The following is a 21,241-nucleotide window of genomic DNA, read 5'->3' as shown; positions in this document are numbered from 1 at the left end:
TAGTGGATAAGCTTCTTCTTTTTCTCTATCTTCTTGTTATGGGACATTCATCCTCCGCTGTTGCCATTTCTAATATAAAGTAGTGTAAAGTTCTTGCTTATATCTGTCAGTAAACTCCCCATGAAAGCGCTAAAATATACCGGTGTAGTGAGTTTACATTATTCACTCAAAGAACTTTAGTTATTAGAGAGTTCCGGTCGGACGGTTTTTCACGGGACACACTTCCGGCGTTATTGCACTAGTGAGCCACGGATGAAGAGATGCTGCTCCGTTATTGATTTAAGTAAAGTCTGAATGTCATTAAAACAGTTAGCTCCATCTTTTGACACTTTTTCCACTCCCGTCCTTGCACGCTACACCGCTACAACAAAGATGACGGAGAAAAGACGCTCCCGAAGGTGAGCCACGTAAATAAGACCGCCCACCAAACGGCGCATCCTGAAGAGACGGTCAGAAAGCGACTTGAAGATGATCTGTAAAACATAATCTATGCAACATATTAACCAAAGAACCACCATTACATGTTATGTAGACCACAAGGAAGTGTTTTACATTTAGAAAAAAATAATAATAATATGACTCCTTTAATGTGTCCTATAAGCCGGTGCGGCTTTTGTATGAAAATAGACCTGAATAGACCCGCTCATCAACAGTGCGCCTTATAATCCGGTGCGCCCTATGGTCCGGAAAATACCGTATACATGATTAATGCTATATACAAACCCCGTTTCCATATGAGTTGGGAAATTGTGTTGGATGTAAATATAAACGGAATACAATGATTTGCAAATCATTTTCAACCCATATTCAGTTGAATATGCTACAAAGACAACATATTTGACGTTCAAACTCATAAACATTTTTTTTTTGCAAATAATCGTTAACTTTAGAATTTGATGCCAGCAACACGTGACAAAGAAGTTGGGAAAGGTGGCAATAAATACTGATAAAGTTATAAATGAATGATAAATGGGTTATACTTGTATAGCGCTTTTCTACCTTCAGGGTACTCAAAGCGCTTTGACAGTATTTCCACATTTACCCATTCACACACACATTCACACACTGATGGCGGGAGCTGCCATGCAAGGCGCTAACCAGCAGCCATCAGAGGCAAAGGGTGAAGTGTCTTGCCCAAGGACACAACGGACATGACTAGGAAGGTAGAGGGTGGGAATTGAACCCCAGTAACCAGCAACACTCCGATTGCTGGCACGGCCACTCTATCAACTTCGCCACGCTCATCAAACACTTATTTGGAACATCCAACAGGTGAACAGGCAAATTGGGAACAGGTGGGTGCCATGATTGGGTATAAAAGTAGATTCCATGAAATGCTCAGTCATTCACAAACAAGGATGGAGCGAGGGTCACCACTTTGTCAACAAATGCGTGAGCAAATTGTTGAACAGTTTAAGAAAAAACCTTTCTCAACCAGCTATTGCAAGGAATTTAGGGATTTCACCATCTGCGGTCCGTAATATCATCAAAGGATTCAGAGAATCAGGAGAAATCACTGCACGTAAGCAGCTAAGCCCGTGACCTTCAATCCCTCAGGCTGTACTGCATCAACAAGCGACATTAGTGTGTAAAGGATATCACCACATGGGCTCAGGAACACTTCAGAAACCCACTGTCAGTAACTACAGTTGGTCGCTACATCTGTAAGTGCAAGTTAAAACTTTCCTATGCAAGGCAAAAACTGTTTATCAACAACACCCAGAAACGCTGTCGGCTTCGCTGGGCCTGAGCTCATCTAAGATGGACTGATACAAAGTGGAAAAGTGTTCTGTGGTCTGACGAGTCCACATTTCAAATTGTTTTTGGAAACTGTGGACGTTGTGTCTTCCGGACCAAAGAGGAAAAGAACCACCCGGATTGTTATAGGCGCAAAGTTGAAAAGCCAGCATCTGTGATGGTATGGGGGTGTATTAGTGCCCAAGACATGGGTAACTTACACATCTGTGAAGGCGCCATTAATGTTGAAAGGTACATACAGGTTTTGGAGCAACATATGTTGCCATCCAAGCAACGTTACCGTGGACGCCCCTGCTTATTTCAGCAAGACAATGCCAAGCCACGTGTTGCATCAACACTCTTTTACTATATGTGGCTTTATAGTAAAAGAGTGCAGGTACTAGACTGGCCTGCCTGTAGCCTAGACCTGTCTCCCATTGAAAATGTGTGGCGCATTATGAAGCCTAAAATACCACAACGGAGACCCCGGCCTGTTGAAAAACTTAAGCTGTACATCAAGCAAGAATGGGAAATAATTCCACCTGAGAAGCTTAAAAAATGTGTCTCCTCAGTTCCCAAACGTTTACTGAGTGTTGTTAAAAGGAAAGGCCATGTAACACAGTGGTGAACATGCCCTTTCCCAACTACTTTGGCACGTGTTGCAGCCATGAAATTCTAAGTTAATTATTATTTGCAAAACAAAAATAAAGTTTATGAGTTTGAACATCAAATATCTTGTCTTTGTAGTGCATTTAATTGAATATGGGTTGAAAAAGATTTGCAAATCATTGTATTCCGTTTATAGTTACATCTAACACAATTTCCCAACTCATATGGAAACGGGGTTTGTATTTTGTGATTAATCACATGCATTACCTCGTTAGATTTGACAGCCCTTTTGTAAACAATGGTGAGGATATTTGTATGTCTACTGATGTTGTTACAGCTTCTTTGAGCCGTGTCCCAAAGGTTACTTTCAAGGGCAACACATTGTGTGTTTAAAGGCATTTTTTCCCAGCTGGTTGCAGAGGACGTTTTTGCTGTTTTTTGTTTTGTCAATTGATGTAAATCTGACTTGACAACTCTTTAAAAAAAAACACCCAAAAGTCTATGTGACATTAGGTGTCCCTATGATATTGTGCATGATAGACAACACAGGATGTTTTGTTGTTGTTGTCGTGAAGCAGGAAGTTGAGCTTGTTGTCCAAAAACTGCTGGGATGTTTTTGTGACTTGTGTCCATGTCGCTGTGTGAACTTCTTGCATTAATGACTAACTAGCAGACTAGCAGTGGTGTGTTTACCTCAGCTAACGTGTGAGGTTACTACAGTGCAGCACCATTCATCACTGACATGGCTGATTCTATCACAGGTCAAGTGAGGCAGAAAGGAAGTGATATGTTTATATGGTGTGACCAAATTGTTGTTCTCATTTTTGCAAACATTTTTTTATGACAGTTCATTTTAAGGGACAATACTATAGGTCAGGGGTGTCCAAACCTTTTCCACCAAAGGCCGCACCCAAAAAAATTTGACACGTTTTGTACTTTAATGATGCTAAAGTTAATGAAATGTACGCTTAACTACTTGGAAAAATACATTATCTTAGCTTTTGTGTTATAAGTGACAAAGCAAATAGTTATGTCTAATATACCTCATTAATAATGAATCCCTATCTTTGGACACCCTGGTTTTAATCTGTAAACTTGGGGATGCAAAGAAAGGTTTTGACTAGAGATGTCCGATAATATCGTGCTGCCGATATTATCGGCCGATAAATGCTTTAAAATGCAATATTATCGGTATCGGTTTCAAAAAGTAAAATTTATGACTTTTTAAAACGCCGCTGTACGGAGTGGTACACGGACGCAGGGAGAAGTACAGAGCGCCAATAAACCTTAAAGGCACTGCCTTTGCGTGCCGGCCCAGTCACATAATATCTACGGCTGTTCACACACACAAGTGTGTGCAAGGCATACTTGATCAACAGCCATACAGGTCACACTGAGAGTGGCCGTATAAACAATTGTAACACTGTTACAAATATGCGCCACACTGTGAACCCACACCAAACAAGAATGACAAACACATTTCGGGAGAACATCCGTACCGTAACACAACATAAACACAACAGAACAAATACCCAGAACCCCTTGCAGCACTAACTCTTCCGGGACGCTACAATATACACCCCCCGCTACCCCCTAGCCCCCCGCTCCCCGACCCCGCCCACCTCAACCTCCTCATGCAGCTTGTCCCAAATTCCAAGCTGCTGTTTTGAGGCATGTTAAAAAAAATAATGTACTTTGTGACTTCAATAATAAATATGGCAGTGCCATGTTGGCATTTTTTTCCATAACTTGAGTTGATTTATTTTGGAAAACCTTTTTATATTGTTTAATGCATCCAGCGGGGCATCACAACAAAATTCGGCACAATAATGTGTTAATTCCACGACTGTATATATCGGTATCGGTTGATATCAGAATCGGTAATTAAGAGTTGGACAATATCGGAATATCGGATATCGGCAAAAAAGCCATTATCGGACATCTCTAGTTTTGACTGTACAATTATAGTCTGAGTAATAATCACGGTTTGACGATTATCACAATTATTTATGCATTGATCAATTTCACAACACAAAATGTATAAAATCACATTGACATTTCAAAGAGATTTTGATATTTTATTTGTTACTGTCAGAAATAACAGTAAGCCAATAATAACATTGTAATAAAACTACAAAATAATAAACTTAAACAAAACATACTAATAATGAACAAATAACTGAATCAACAATCGTATTATTAAAGTAAGACTAATAAACTCAAGTGTTGTTATCAACTGTCAGCCATGCATATGTACTCTTTTTTTTAATCATCTATTTTATGCTTTGTTAAGAATAACTGGAATACACATAATTAGATCCAATGGCGTAGCTCCTGATATTATCTTAGTGTTTTACACTTGCTATATTAACTTACAATGACTATAGTTTATTCACCACAGACAGGAAGAAGCCATCTCTAATGTTAAATGAAGCTCTTGACAGAAGTAGCTGTTGCCGTTTGTTTACACTGAACTGACTCAATGCTAAGCTACTGATTGTAAGTGAAGCGTTTATACTCAACTCTCGACCAGGTTAATTCTTCATTAGGTAACTTAATAATTTAACTTAGTTATTATGTCTTACTTTTACTTTGGCGTGTAGAGCTGTACCGTAATGGACGTAAAACACCCTTAAGTTGCAACTTTCTTTTGGTAGGTTTTGCAAATGGATGAGCAATCATCTTTAATGACTCACTGGTCATTTTTTTAAAATTGCGGTTAATAGTAAAATCAGTTACCGTATTTTTCGGACTATAAGGCGCACTTAAAATCCTTTCATTTTCTCAAAACTCGACAGTGCGCCTTATAACCCGGTGAGCCTAATGTACGGAATACTTTTGGTCGTGCTTATCGACCTCAATAGCTATTTTATTTGGTACACGGTGTAATGATAAGTGTGACCAGTAGATGGCAGTCACACAAAAGAGATACGTGTAGACTGCAATATGATGGCAGTCACACATAAGAGATACGTGCAGACTGGAATATGACTCAAGTAAACAACACAAAAATGTTATATGTTCCATTGAAAATATAGAACATTATACACGGCGCTCAAAAATCTATCAAAATGTATTAGTATGACTTTGGTAAGCTAAAAAGCTAGTGCGGATTCTACTGTGCTTCAACATACGAGTATTATTATGGTGTGTGTATAAGGTAAGACATGTTATCTGGCGTTTTGTCTTGCAATATTATGCAAAAGCAACTTTTATTACATTCTGATACCTGCTGATCTGTATTTGGGATCGGCATAAGTCCTGAAAATGCGTGCACTTCCGCTTTTGTAGTCCGTGGAGACACCGTAGTCGATAAGCTTCTTCTTTTTCTCTATCTTCTTGTTATGGAACATTCATCCTCCGCTGTTGCCATTTCTAATATAAAGTAATGTAAAGTTCTTACTTATATCTGTCAGTAAACTCGCCATGTAAGCGCTAAAACATACCGGTGTAGTGAGTTTACATTATTCACCCAAGGAACTTTAGTTATTAGAGAGTTCCGGTCGGATGTTTTTTCACGGGACACATTTCTGGCGTTGTTGTTGCACTCGTGATCCACGGATGAGGAGATGCTGCTCCGTTATTGATTTAAGTAAAGTCTGAATGCCATTAAAACAGCTCCATCTTTTGACACTTCTTCCACACCCGTCCTTGCACGCTACACCGCTACAACAAAGATGACGGGTCTTATTTACGTGGTGAGCCACGTAAATAACACCGCCCACAAAACGGCGCATCCTGAAGCAACTGTCAGAAAGCAGCTTGAAGATGATCGGTAAAACATAATCTTTGCAACATTTTGACCAAAGAACCACCATTACATGTTATGTAGACCACAAGGAAGTGTTTTACAGTTAGAAAAAAATTATAATAATATGACTCCTTTAATGCGCCCTATAATCCGGTGCCCCTTTTGTATGAAAATAGACCTGAATAGACCCGCTCATCGGCAGTGCACCTTATAATCCGGTGCGCCCTATGGTCTGGAAAATATGGTAATCGTTAAGTAACCTGTACTTTAGAGTAATCAGTGGACAGTGTGTATAGCAGGACCTCTTACTGAAAATGGGTGAATAGCTGGCAACACATGTGAGTCTAGCAAGATAATTGTGGTCTGCCTGCAATGGTGGGAGGCTGCATGAGTGATACTGAGGGAGCTGTGGTTTATTGAGGGTTAAACACAAATTTCCGGATGTGCTGTGACGTTTCGAAGCAGAGCACGAGCCCCTCCCTTGGGAAACTGGGCCACATGGAAGTTTTCCATCATGATAAGAAGCCCAAACACGCCTCCAAGATAACAAGAGCCTTGCTTAATACGGTAAAGGTTATAAAATATGCAATTAAGCACCTGTGTGTTATCCCCAAACGGAAGGAAGGAAGGTGGAGGAGTGCCAGGTGTCGATATGTCCTGAAATTTTTATTGCATTATACAGTACCGTATTTTTCGGACTATAAGTCGCAGTTTTTTTCATAGTTTGGCCGGGGGTGCGTCTTATACTCAGGAGCGACTTATGTGTGAAATTATTAACACATTACCGTAAAATATCAAATAATATTATTTAGCTCATTCACGTAAGAGACTAGACGTATAAGATTTCATGGGATTTAGCGATTAGGAGTGACAGATTGTTTGGTAAACGTATAGCATGTTCTATATGTTATAGTTATTTGAATGACTCTTACCATAATATGTTACGTTAACATACCAGGCACGTTCTCAGTTGGTTATTTATGCCTCATATAACGTACACTTATTCAGTCTGTTGTTCACTATTCTTTATTTATTTTAAATTGCCTTTCAAATGTCTATTCTTGGTGTTGGGTTTTATCAAATACATTTCCCCAAAAAATGCGACTTATACGCCAGTGCGACTTATGTATTTTTTTCCCCTTCTTTATTATGCATTTTCGGCCGGTGCGACTTATACTCCGGAGCAACTTATAGTCCGAAAAATACGGTATATTGTAGCCTCCTGCAATAATGATACATTGCATGTAAATGATAACAGAACCATATCATAACGAGTTAAAAAGGCTGTTGACATATGCAGAAACATATTTCCAGTTTTATTTTCTCTGAACTACTATTAAATCTGTTTGCTAATTTACTGTTAATAGTTGGTTATTTTCTGTTGTAGCATGGTTCTATCTACACTTCAGTTAAAATAATGCAGGAGCTCGGATGGAAGAGTGGCTGTGCCAGGAACTTGAGGGTTCAAGGTTAGATTCCAGCCTTGGCCGTTGTGTCTTGGGTAAGACATTTCACCTACTTTGCTCCCCAGGCCCGGCCCTAACCAATCTGGTGCCCTAGGCAAGATTTTAGGTGGCGCCCCCCCACATCGGCAGTGAAGTGTATATACTCACAAGAAACCGAATAGCTTTGTCTTTGACCTTTTTTTTTACTTAAAGAAAGCAAATTAACAATCAGAATAGTTAACAAGATTAAAAAATATATGGATAAATAAATGAATACAAAAAATAAAAAATGAATATATGAAATACAATATTTTTTACATACATAAACACAAAATAAAACGTGTCAACAAGTTGCATAAAATAAATTAAAAATACAATATAAATAAGGCACTGCACAAAACAAGATATCAAACCAGTACGTATGACTTTAACAACTATATTACAAAAAAAGGGGATCCTACAGAGTTCTCTATTTGTGCTTTTTAATATTGCATTAACTAGAATGACTTACAAATTACTGTACACCAGGGAGTACTGTAATTACCTAACGTTACATTATTATTTTCCATAACAATTTAGCCCCCTCCACAATATTAACCCGACGTTAAAACAGAACTAGCTATTTATTGATTAGCAATTGCCGAATCATGTAACATTAGCTTAATGCTAAAAAGCCAGGTTACTATCACATTCTGTAACAGACAAATAATTTCATGTAGGCTAACGTTACCTACCTGCTACCTCTGTCTTTTTCTCGTTTCTCCTCCTCTTCTTTTCTATTTTTTCTTCCCTGGGCACCTGACAGTTTTGGCCGTTTTGACATCTTGTGTTGATTTTTTTATGTGGTGACGTCCAAAAAGAGTCATGATACGGGAAGGGAGGGGGCGCACCATGCCGGGGGAGGTGGGTCGCAATGTTGTAACAAATAATATTTATATTAAATAGGCTTTACTTTGCATTTTAATTAACGTGGGATTATTTTATGTATTTAGAAATAATAGTACCAACTTTTTTTTTTTTTCCTCAAACATTTGTGGCACTGGCGTGGCGCCCCCTGATGGACGGCGCCCTTAGCATTTGCCTATACGGCCTATGCCACGGGCCGGCCCTGTTGCTCCCAGTGGCACCTACACTGGTGTATGGATGTGCAGGATTCCCTTGAAAAATGTATTCTTAATCTCAATGGGACTTTCCTGGCTAAATAAAGGTTAAACAGATAACAATTGTATTAAGCACGTATTCTTCTTTTGTTTGGATACTTTACATTAGTTGTGGGTGATACTACAAATGTGTGCATCAATTCAATTCCAAGTAGTAACAAGGGCAGTAATGACCATATTCATGTTGTTTTCAAGATCGTTGAATGGTTAGATTTTTTATCAAAATTCTAATCAGACAAAAAACATTTGATGGTGGTGTAACAATATCAGGTAAATATTTAAATTATTTCCTTTTATTGGCTGTGATTTAAAACATTTTGTTTTTGCCCTTAAAGCACTCCTCCGTTTAAGGACATATTTCCTGACTCTGTAAAAAATAACAAAAACGACTAAATCTTTTTGATGACAAAAAGTATTGATCTAACTCGTGTAGTATCGACAGAATAATGATATTATACTTGATATTGTTATTGTGGATATTTGTTTCGATCCGCCCACCTTTGTTAAAATTGAAGTACTCCAGTTTGCGGTTCGCTTATCCTTCTACAGTGTGTAGTGTCTCATGTTTAGCTATTCCTCATTGTCCAGTGATAATGATACTTCTAAGAAAGGTAGTTTATTTGCCACCGGGGTGGCGAGGATTGCTGACTTAGAAGTGGCTTTGCACTGTGGAGGCAGATTAGCCTCTAGCTAGAATGCTACACTTTGTTTGCTTGTTGCTGTCAAACTTGCAGGACACAGCTAGGATGTGTTATCAACATGCTTTATCAGAATATGACGATAGTATTAAAAGCTCTAATTTATAACTGTTGTTTTTTTAGATGATATTTAAAGTTGAGGTTTGGTGGTACCCTGCCTATACCGCCCGAATGCAGCTGAGATAGGCTCCAGCGACCCCCCGCGACCCCAAAAGGGACAAGCGGTAGAAAATGGATGGATGGATGTGTTATTAATCGTGATTTCAAAATCCTTCAAAAATAATCCTGATTATTGTTTTTGCCAATATTGTCCAGCCCTAGTTTAAATATAGCGTAATGTTATTTTTGGATAATAAAAAGTGCAGGGGTCCCAAACTGCCTTTTGAAAAAGTTCCCCCCACCCCAATTAAGTCTCTGGGTGTATAGTCACTTTTGTGAGATACTTGAAAATGAGTCCAGTTAAAAATGTCAGTAGCAAGGACAAAACAATGACTCAAGAGAATAAAAACCCCAGATCACTTCCAGGAATAAAAAAAACCATTTGAATTCCAGCAGTCAAATATGGGGGAAAGTACAGTGGGAAAGTTAGGACGATTCCAAGGGCCCCACAAAATAGGTTTGTGGCAAGCAATGGGATTTTGTTTGTATGTGTGCGTGTGTTGGCACAGTAGACTAATCGGATGTTTTGTCCTATCTGAATGACCTTATTGATAGTAGTTTTAGGTTGACAGTACTTCAGGTTATTGGACTTCATGAGTCATGAAGTCCAATAACCTGAAGTACTGTCAGAGTAATTCTCACTCTGTCATGAATCATGACAGAGTAAGAATTACATTTAAATTACAACCCAATCTATTAAAAAAGAAAGCCCATAAACACACACAGAATACAATTGAAATGTTTCAAGTACAGTCTGGGGGTTTTCTTTTTTATATGAATAACTGCGTATACAAAAGTGACTTTTCTTTCTAGAATAAATTAGTTGTTAAAACCACAGCAGCCCATTGGAATTTACCCTTATACTCATACGTTGTAAAGAACACATGGCGTTCATCTCCTGCAGATGTTGGCAAAGCCTTTAATGTACGCTGCATGTGACCTTTTCTCCCAAGGCCTTGATGTTCTTATAAATATTCTCAAGTTTGGACTGTCCTTTCCCCCTAGTCAGTATTTCTTTTGTTGAAATGAAGATTGGCTCGGCAGAAAGATCATGTTTTATTTGAAAAAAACAGATTACAACCTGCAGAAACGTGAAACTCTGAACTGTGCATGTGATGACATTCAACTTCCGCATATACATTGCATGGGATTTGGATTCCTTTTTCTCACTGTCCTTAAGCAACACAACACACTTTTTTAATATTTTCTTTGGCAGGAACATCAAGATATACATACACTTAACCACAAAGTATGCCTGATCAAGCGAGTTACACCAAATACCTCTTCAAAAATATATTGCTTTGCAAGTACTACTATTTGATGCTACCTCGCAGGTATTGGCTTGTTTTGAATTAAAGTTCAGCCGATCTTTGGTTAATGCATGTTTATATATACATGTATTTCAAAACTAAATCTAATTTTGATTCTGATATGTACAGTCCGAGTCACAACTTCTTATTCAAATAAATTGACTGGCACTGTATGTGTCAAATAGTTTTTCTACTAAAAAATAAATCTTGCTTACAGAAAGACTGTGTACCCCAAGTGATACCTATGCCAGAGTTTGAAAGCCAATCCTTTAATTTGTTCATCCATCCATCCATCCATTTTCTGCCGCTTATTCCCTTCGGGGTCGCAGGGGGCGCTGGAGCCTATCTCAACTACAATCGGGCGGAAGGCGGGGTACACCCTGGACAAGTCGCCACCTCATCGCAGGGCCAACACAGAGACAGACAACATTCACACTCACATTCACACACTAGGGCATGTACAAGTTAAAAAAAGATCCTTTCCTGTTTTCACAATTGTCAGGATTTATTAAAAGCAAGTATTGTTTGAACATAGTAAAGTGTATTAAGGACTTGGTTTCAAATACATTCTCAGCGACTACTTCCAACTTGAACAAAAATACACTGCCAACTTGCCAAGTGTCAATCGGTCCCACATTGTGCGAGTCACGCGTCATTTTCACATGTGTTTCTCATCACAAAACATGGCATTTAAGAGAATCATTACAGCTGCTGCAGAAGGATCTGTGGAAAAATAGTGTGAGATTCTTCATAGTAAAATTACTGGATTTCTTTACATGCAGTTATAAAACATAAAGGTGGATAAACAAAGTGTGCAAATAGAGAGCTGATCTAGGTGGTTTTAAAATCTGAGTCTGTAGCGAAATTGAACATCACTGACAGGGTGCATTGATCCAAACCCCAATCGCTTGGCGTCGATTCCCGGGATCGCCTCCTCAGGATCCAGCAGCTCAAACTCAAAGTAGACCAGCATGAGGAATACAAACTGTTTGAGCTCGTTAGTGGCGAAGAAGCGACCCGGACAGATGGACACCCCGGCGCCCCAGGGCATACTGACGTACTTCACCTTCTTGCCGTCTTTGTAAAAATCCGTCTTCTTGCTCCTGTCCGGATTAAGGAAGCGGTCGTATTTGAAGGACTTGGGGTCCGGATGGAGTCCCGGATCCATGTGGACGCAACAGTAAGGGAAGACCGCCAGCCTGTCCCCCTTGCGGATATGGTACTGCCGGCCGTCGGCCAGATTTAGCGTCATGTCCTGGAGCACGGCCCTGGTGAGGAGAGGTGCGGTGGTGAGACGCAGGGTCTCCTCTATAGCACTGTCCAGGACCGTGGTCTTCGTTAGCATGTCCCGCGTCAGGTCCAGCAAGGGCCCGCCACGTGTGACTTTCTGACCGGACTCCCGCACTATCCGATCCACCTCCTCCTTGACGGCCGCCATGGCGTCCTGGTGCTTCATGAGGTTGAGGAGCAGCCAGAAAGAGGACGGGCCCGTGTTGCCCTGCGAGGCCCAAAGCAGGAGAAACATATACCTGCTGATCATAGACTCATCCATGCCCATCTCCCCACGGATCTGCTGCATGTCCCACACCCAGCCGCTGACGTTGTCTCTGGTTTTGACCTGGCACACCGACACGACATCCCAGAAGTACTCCAACAGCTTCTGGACTTCTATTCTCTTCTTCGGAGGCAGGACCCCGTACGCCAAGTTCGGGAAGAGAACGTCATATTTACGAAACTGATGAAACAAAACTTCAGATTCCACTCTGTCTTTCTCTTTGGCAATCTTCTCGTCGCCTTCAGACTTGGGGGACACGTTTCCGAACAAGGACAAGTAGCCAGCCCTGAAGACAATGTTGTAGCAGTACATGAAGAGTCCATCTTCTATCCAGGCCTTATCCACCCCCTCAGCAGGCCCGTCGATGTTGTGTAGCATCAGGTTCTGTAGATTGCCCATCATGGACTGTGTCAGGACCTCTAGACCATCCCCCTTCAGGTGCTTGTTGCTGGTCTGCTGGAGAATGTGATGCTCGCTCTCTTCATTCCAGTAGCTGAAAACCCTGCGGACCAGAAACTTGGCAAACTTATTGAAGTCCAGTTTTTCTCGGCTCTCCTTAACCAAGGGCCCAAAGGACCAGGGGTCCTGGAGGAAGGTGAAATAGAAGCCGCCCAGCTGGATAGTGAACACATCGCCGTGCTTTTTCTGCATCCTCTCCAGGAACTGCAGCGTGTCCCTGCGGAACTCCAAAACATGGCCCAGCCAAGGGATGAGCCCCTTATCCAACGGGGGCTCTCCTGGTCTGCGCTGGCGGAAAACCCCAAGAAGGTACAAGCCTCCCACAAGTGCCGTGAAAACCGCAAGAAGGATTGGCAGCAGCAGTCCCATGACTGATCCCTCTGACACACAAACAGTTGATCTGGACTTCAGGTCCACATCCTAAGTCATAAACTGTGTTTAGCTCCTCCTCTAAGCACAGGGGATTGGGTTTCAGTGTTCCAGGAACTCAGCAGGTTTTCATTTATCGATAGGTACAAGCAGTATTTGTAATAAAAACCACATGTATATCCATTTAGACGCTGGCCATTTGTAATGTGTGTTTGTTAGCTGTCAAATGAAGTGATTACACTCCCTGATGGGGAAAAGATGGCTTTTTCGTCCTTTCTACAAACTACAAACAGATGTTTGTTTGAAATACAGACTTAAATGGGTGCGTTGTTTTGTATAATTCCCGAAAGAATACTTACAAAAAAGACACATTTTCCAAAAGTGACGCACTTTTATGTGACAAAGTTTTTGCAGGTGCAAAGTGGAGCTGGTTGATAAAAGTTGACCATTCACTGTACAGGAACGTTTAAAAAGTGACCGTGCCCTCTTTGTCAACCTCAGTGCCCTTCTGCTCTCAAAGGGTTGCACAAATGGTAATCATTATGTAAGTATAATAATTGTATGTAATAATAGTAACCCTGGTTTTTTTTTAAACCAAGAAATCATATCACATGGTGTCGTCACTCTGTATATGATTTGCTAAGATGAGCTATGTCTCAGTTTTTTGCAATATTGTGCGTGTGGCACCATCTAGGGGAATTTCTGCACAAATCATCTGCAGATTCAATCAGTGGGGGGGCGCAGGTGAGAAGCAATGTACAATTTCTAGTAAACGCTGTCGAACTATGGTCAAATTTGGGGCCGTGTTGGAATTGTTTGGGTCTAAAACAAGGGTGTTCTGTGTTTAAGGTTAGTTGTACAACAAGGTAGGGTATATCATAGTACTAGTTCAAAGTATATACAGTACAGGCCAAAAGTTTGGACACACCTTCTCATTCAATGTGTTTTACCATGAATTGATTAACGTGGACCCCGACTTAAACAAGTTGAAAAACGTATTCGGGTGTTACCATTTAGTGGTCAATTGTACGGAATATGTACTGTACTGTGCAATCTACTAATAAAAGTTTCAATCAATCAAACAATTTTCTTTATTTTCATGACTATTTACATTGTAGATTGTCACTGAAGGCATCAAAGCTATGAATGAACACATGTGGAGTTTTATGTACTAAAAAAAAGGTAAAATAACTGAACACATGTTTTGTATTCTAGTTTCTTCAAAATAGCCACCCTTTGCTCTGATTACTGTTTTGCACACTCTTGGCATTCTCTCGATGAGCTTCAACCACACCTGTGAAGTGAAAACCATTTCAGGTGACTACCTCTTGAAGCTCATTGAGAGAATGCCCCAAGAGTGTGCAAAAAAGTAATCAGAGCAAAGGGTGGTTATTTTGAAGAAACTAGAATATAAAACATGTTTCAGTTGTTTCACTTTTTTTTAAGTACATAACTCCACATGTGTTCATTCATAGTTTTGATGCCTTCCGTGACAATCTACAATGTAAATAGTCATGAAAATAAAGAAAACACATTGAATGAGAAGGTGTGTCCAAACTTTTGGTCTGTACAGTGTACTAAAAAAATAATAATAATAAAAAATCAATGAATCAAACAAAATATAGCCATATTGGTGTATGTACAGTATACCGACTTGTCATTATCATATGTTATACTTGTTCTGAAATTGTCATGTATCCATCAAATCTGCTGTTGAAACTTGGACTATGTAACCAACATACAGCCCTTTGAGACACTTGTGATTTAGGGCTGTATAAATAAACATTGATTGATTGATTGATATATAACCAACATATAAGTTGATTGTAGATTAGGGGCGGGACATGGATACACATTCTTGCTTTTTTCTCGTATCCCTTTTCGGTGGGTGCCGTTGCATGTCTGTCAAATTACAAAGAGTGATGAAGTGTTGCTATTAATGTCTGTCTGCCGGAATAAATAAATTCATTCATTCATTCATTCATACTGTGTGTATATATGTCTACACATACAGGAACAATTTGGATACTAAAAGAGTTATTGGTATTATCTGCGGTCATTCGGATTCGGGAAATGTCTCCACATGTTAGACCAGGGGTTGGCAACCCAAAATGTTGAAAGAGCCATATTGGACCAAAAAATAAATAAAAATCTGTCTGGAGACGCAAACAATTAAAAGCCTTCTATAAGTGATATAATGAAGTCAACACATGATATAAGTGTCTATATTGGCTATATTAGCCTACTATCAAAATGACTACATGTCGCAGGCTGACGCAAATATTCGATGAGAGAAATGTTGAAATGTTATATTTATTCTACACATTTTTACAACATTGGAAAACATTAGTAAAATGTAGGCTTCTCAGGGGCTGAGATAACTCCTCGAAATGACTTGCTTAGAATGGCCAAAGGTATAAATGTGTGTGTCCAAGTTAAAGGAAATGGCAGGCTGTTTTCCTCGAATGGATTTATAACAATCTATGCAAGCCGGGTTACATTTGCTGTGGTCTATAACGGCACACAAACCACTAAAAGAAATGCAGCCAATATTACGTACAGATAGTATGTCATGAGAAATGCAAATTTAAATTCAATACACAGAGGATATAGGAAATTAAATGAGCTCTAATATACCTACAAGTGGGGCATAATGATGCAATATGTACATAAAGCTAGCCTAAATAGCATGTTAGCATCGAGTAGCTTGCAGTCATGCACTGACCAAATATACTTGATAGATAGATAGATAGATAGATAGATAGATAGATAGATAGATAGATAGATAGATAGATAGATAGATAGATAGATAGATAGATAGATAGATAGATGGATAGATAGTACTTTATTGATTCCTTCAGGAGAGTTCCCTCAGGAAAATTTAAATTCCAGCAGTAGTGTACAAAATTGAGATCGAATTTAAAAAGTAAAAAGTAAATAATGGGGGCTAGTGGGGGCCCTTAGGGCATACTTGCCAACCTTGAGACCTCCGATTCCGGGGGGTGGGGTGGGGCGTGGTCGGGGGTGGGGTGTGGGCGGGGCGGGTTTGTGGTTGGGGGCTTGGTTAAGAGGGGAGGAGTATATTTACAGCTAGGATTCACCAACTCGAGTATTTCATGTATATATATATATATATATATATATATATATATATATATATATATATATATATATATATATATATATATATATATATATATATATATATATATATATATATGTATATGTATATATATATATATATATATATATATATATATATATATATATACATACATATATATACATATATATATATATATTTATATATATATATATATATATATATATATATATATATATATATATATATATATATATATATATATATATATATATATATATATGTATGAAATACTTGACTTTCAGTGAATTCTAGCTATATGTATATATATATATATATATATATATATATATATATATATATATATATATATATATATATATATATATATATATATATATATATATATATATATATATATATATATATATATATATACACTACCGTTCAAAAGTTTGGGGTCACCCAAACAATTTTGTGGAATAGCCTTCATTTCTAACAACAAGAATAGACTGTCGAGTTTCAGATGAAAGTTCTCTTTTTCTGGCCATTTTGAGCGTTTAATTGACCCCACAAATGTGATGCTCCAGAAACTCAATCTGCTCAAAGGAAGGTCAGTTTTGTAGCTTCTGTAACGAGCTAAACTGTTTTCAGATGTGTGAACATGATTGCACAAGGGTTTTCTAATCGTCAATTAGCCTTCTGAGCCAATGAGCAAACACATTGTACCATTAGAACACTGGAGTGATAGTTGCTGGAAATGGGCCTCTATACACCTATGTAGATATTGCACCAAAAACAAGACATTTGCAGCTAGAATAGTCATTTACCACATTAGCAATGTATAGTGTATTTCTTTAAAGTTAAGACTAGTTTAAAGTTATCTTCATTGAAAATAAGGACATTTCAATGTGACCCCAAACTTCTGAACGGTAGTGTATATATATATATATATATATATATATATATATATATATATATATATATATATATATATATATATATATATATATATATATATATATATATATATATATATATATATATATATATATATATATATATATATTTATTTTATTATACATATTAAATAAAATAAATACTTGAATTTCAGTGTTCCGGAGGCTATCCAGTAGATGGCAGTATTGTCGTGTTTAAGAGTGTCACAACATTGCTGTTTACGGCAGACAAACTGCTTTACGGTAGACGAAAACGTACTGCTGTTGTTGTGTGTTGTTACCGCGCTGGGAGGACGTTAATGAAACTGCCTAACAATAAACCCACATAAGAAACCAAGAACTCGCCCTCGATCATTCTACAGTTATAAAGTGATTGGGCAGGCACGCTGTTTATATTGTGGGAAAGCGGACGTGAAAACAGACTGTCGCCGCTGTCCCCACTCAAGTCTGCATTGAGCTGGAGGGGGCGTGGCCTCCAGCTCCGGCTGAATTCCGGGAGATTTTCGGGAGAACATTTTTTCCGGGAGGTTTTCGGGAGAGGCGCTGAATTCCAGGAGTCTCCCGGAAAATCCGGGAGGGTTGGCAAGTATGCCTTAGGGAGATTTTAGGGTGTGTTCGTTCACTTTTGTCTAAAAGCGCCAAATTTGGCACAGGTGTAGCTCAGGGCATACTTAAATGATTTGGTTAGGGCGCCCGCGCCGGTGACCTTTGGGGTCGCCACAGCGGCTGATCCAATATGGCCACCACCTGAACACGCTTTTGCTTCTACATTTGAACCAGATGAGCTACAAATCCAAACTTGGTGTCTATTTCATGTTTTTTTTGACAATTAGAAACATGATGGAAAAATCATCTTTATGATTGGGTGTGTCTGGACCAATGGTCCCTCTAATTTTTCATGTGTGTGAGCAAACGCAAAAACTCCCTGAGCATTCAGTGGAGCCCATGTGGGCAACATCAGACGTGCACACTGTGGCTACACCAGCAGCACACCGGTCCCAAACCTGACTAAATAACAAGTTCAATCTCCATCCATCCATCTATTTTCTACCGCTTGTCCCTTTCCGGGTCGCGGGTGGTGCTGGAGCCTATCTCAGCTGCATTCGGGCGGAAGGCGGGGTACACCCTGGATAAAGTCCCCACCTCATCGCAGGGCCAACACAGATAGACAGACAACATTCTCTTATTATTATAATCAAATGACAGCAGTCATTTCCATTATGTTATTTTCTAATATAAGTGTTTAGGCCCACTTACAATGACAATAACAAAAAATATTGTTTTTCATGAACTGTGTACTTGTATTGTTTGTCTGGGTGGAGGTCCTGCTTTGGAAATAATTTGTACCCCTTTCAGACATTGCATTTAGTTCCCATTAAAACATTCACATGTTGCACAATGAGATGTAAGCAGGGGATCATGTGTACATTCCTGCAACTTCCAGTTTGTAAAAAATATATTTTGATTAGTATTTATTTAATATACTAACAGCATTTCATGATTAATATTTATAAATTAAGATTCCTAATAAATGACACTAGAATAAGCACACATTTGATTGGTAAATCATAGTGTAACGACCTGGAATTACACTTTATGTGTGGTGTTGGAGTTGTCCGACTTTTTGTGTGGCTGTAAACGCATCACTGGCTAAGTGCCATATGTGCATGTGTTGGCGCAAGTGAGAAAGAGCGAGCGGCTGCTGTTGATATAACAAAGTTGCTTTTGGTCTGGTTTGTACTGTAGAAAATGACCAGTTTTGCTAGATATCTTTTTTTTACTAATGTTTTGGTGATGTGTTTATGGCCGACAATAAAGAGTTTTGCTCAGTAAAGTGATCGATGGAATTCATGTCCTCAAAGCGTCTCGACAGACGTTACAATATTTGAACAATGATGACAAAAACTGTTTTCTCTGTCGTGTCGAAAATTGTTATGCGCTTATTTCTTTATTTGATTTAGTGCGTGGCATAGATTTGCCGTGTGCAGAGGACGCTTGAGCAGTGCGCAATAGCACATGCGCGCACCTTAGAGGGAACACTGGTCTGGACACCCAATTAGCATATTTCCAAAATGGGGGCTATGTAAAAATTAAGTGTACCTTAACTTTTGATACTTTTGGCAAACTATTTTAGGTTTTTTGAGCATCAGAAACATACTGGAATGATCAGATTCATGATCATTTATTTATTAGAGCACTTTAATTTCCATATTAACAACATAGCCATTATCTACCAAAATGTATTGCACATACATTTCAACACAGATAGAATGTAAAGCTACAGATATATTTCATTGTGACATTAGTAAAAGTAGAGAAGGTCAGTGTTACCCCCTCTCACCCCTGTAATGTAGGTTTCTGTTTCAACAGAAACAGAAACCTAAAAGTAGAGAAAGTCAGTGTCTGATGTGCACATCTGATGTGCACGCAGCAGATGTGTACTATCATACCAAATGTTATCTGAACTTGAGAACTGCAGCACAAGTTGCATAACATAAAACATCTTCCAGCATATCAGAAGAAGCGTCTACCATTGAGTCCAGGGAAACCTTTGACCCTCTGACTCTAGCGCAAATTGTTGCCCTAGTTGAGGATTCAGATTGCTCCTTCACAATTTCAAATTTAAGGCAACCCTATAGAACCCTAATGAATGAACGTGGGCATGTCTGTTGTTATAATGAACCTCACACAACAAGATTCAAGACACATCTCCTCTCTTTTCTGCCAGAAAGGGAGGGGGACGTACATTGCAAGCAAGCAAAAAGTGGCAGACAGTATAGCTAGAGGCAATGATTCCAACCAGATTGATCAAGATGAGGCACGTTTGTTGAAAAGAGCTGCCTTGGTTTTACACAAGTATTGTTTACAACCAGGACACAAATTTGATGGCACCTTTCCTTCCAACAGTCTTACGGTATCTGTTCCTGAACCTTTAAGAGTAATAAATGACATTGTCCCTCAAGGACCAGGACTCTTCAAAGCCTATGAGGGTCCAGCACACTAACCTGGATGTGCACACTTGGTGCGGCTTTTGTCAAGTAATTGGGGAACTTAAACAACAATAACCCCCCCCCTCCCCCCAAAAAAAACAAAAATAAATAAATAAATAAAAAAGGAGAGAAGAATACATCCTCCACGTGGCCTCCCCCGCTAGTAGCCAAAGAGTATTTGTGTCAGGGTTGTCCCTGACAGTTTGATCAAGTTTTAGTTTTCCTCTGCGTTTGTCTTAATTTCCTGTCTTTAGTTCCTGTCAGCACTCTTATTTTGGTTATTTCCCGATTGTCTCCCTAAATGCTTTTCCCCTCAGCTGTGGCTGATTGGCACCTGGCCACACCTGGTGTCAGTCAGCCAGCTGCTATTTAAACCTGTCCTGCCCTCCAGTCACTGCTGGATTATTGTCCTTTATACTTGTTGTTGTAGCTCTGTCTACTTCTATCCACTCGGTTCCTATCATAGTTCATCCTGCTCGTTTCTTGCCACGTGAGTTTTGTTTATTCGTGTCACAGTAAGTGTTTTTGTTTCTTGTCCATAGTGTAGCTTTTGTGCTAGTTTTAGTTCATAGCCTAGTTTGTTCTCCGCCAATGTGCGCGCCTTTTGTTTGTTCCCTTTTGTTTGTTTTTGCTATAGTGTTTAATAAATCATGTTTTCCTGTTCAATGCCTGCCGTCTCTGCATCTTGGGGTTCGTCACCTACAAACTTTGACAATTTGCCCTTTATGCGAAACAATGACAATGGCATTTCATATAAACATTAGAAAGGAATCATGCATGTTGCACCAGGTATTACTCATAACAATGCCCAAGTTACGTCCAATGTCTTCAGAATAGCAAAACGCCACTTGGAAATATGCAAATTCGGGGGTCTAGACACACCCAAAAATAAAAATGAGCATTCCAACACATTTCTAATTGTCAAAACACATGAAAT

The 21,241-nt window shown here is 39.2% G+C and overlaps 1 protein-coding gene across 1 annotated transcript; it reads right to left on the bottom strand.

Moving 5' to 3' along the window:
* Window positions 1-10,625: 10,625 nt before the first annotated feature.
* LOC133630753 (5-beta-cholestane-3-alpha,7-alpha-diol 12-alpha-hydroxylase-like) lies at window positions 10,626-13,283 on the bottom strand. The gene has a single exon (XM_062022470.1). The coding sequence runs from the start codon at window positions 13,250-13,252 to the stop codon at window positions 11,711-11,713; it is 1,542 nt and encodes a 513-aa protein (XP_061878454.1). The 5' UTR covers window positions 13,253-13,283; the 3' UTR covers window positions 10,626-11,710.
* Window positions 13,284-21,241: the final 7,958 nt, after the last annotated feature.

Source organism: Entelurus aequoreus, linkage group LG16 (assembly GCF_033978785.1).
Source record: "Entelurus aequoreus isolate RoL-2023_Sb linkage group LG16, RoL_Eaeq_v1.1, whole genome shotgun sequence".
Taxonomy (NCBI): Eukaryota; Metazoa; Chordata; class Actinopteri; order Syngnathiformes; family Syngnathidae; genus Entelurus; species Entelurus aequoreus.
This window is presented reverse-complemented; position numbering and strand designations above follow the sequence as displayed.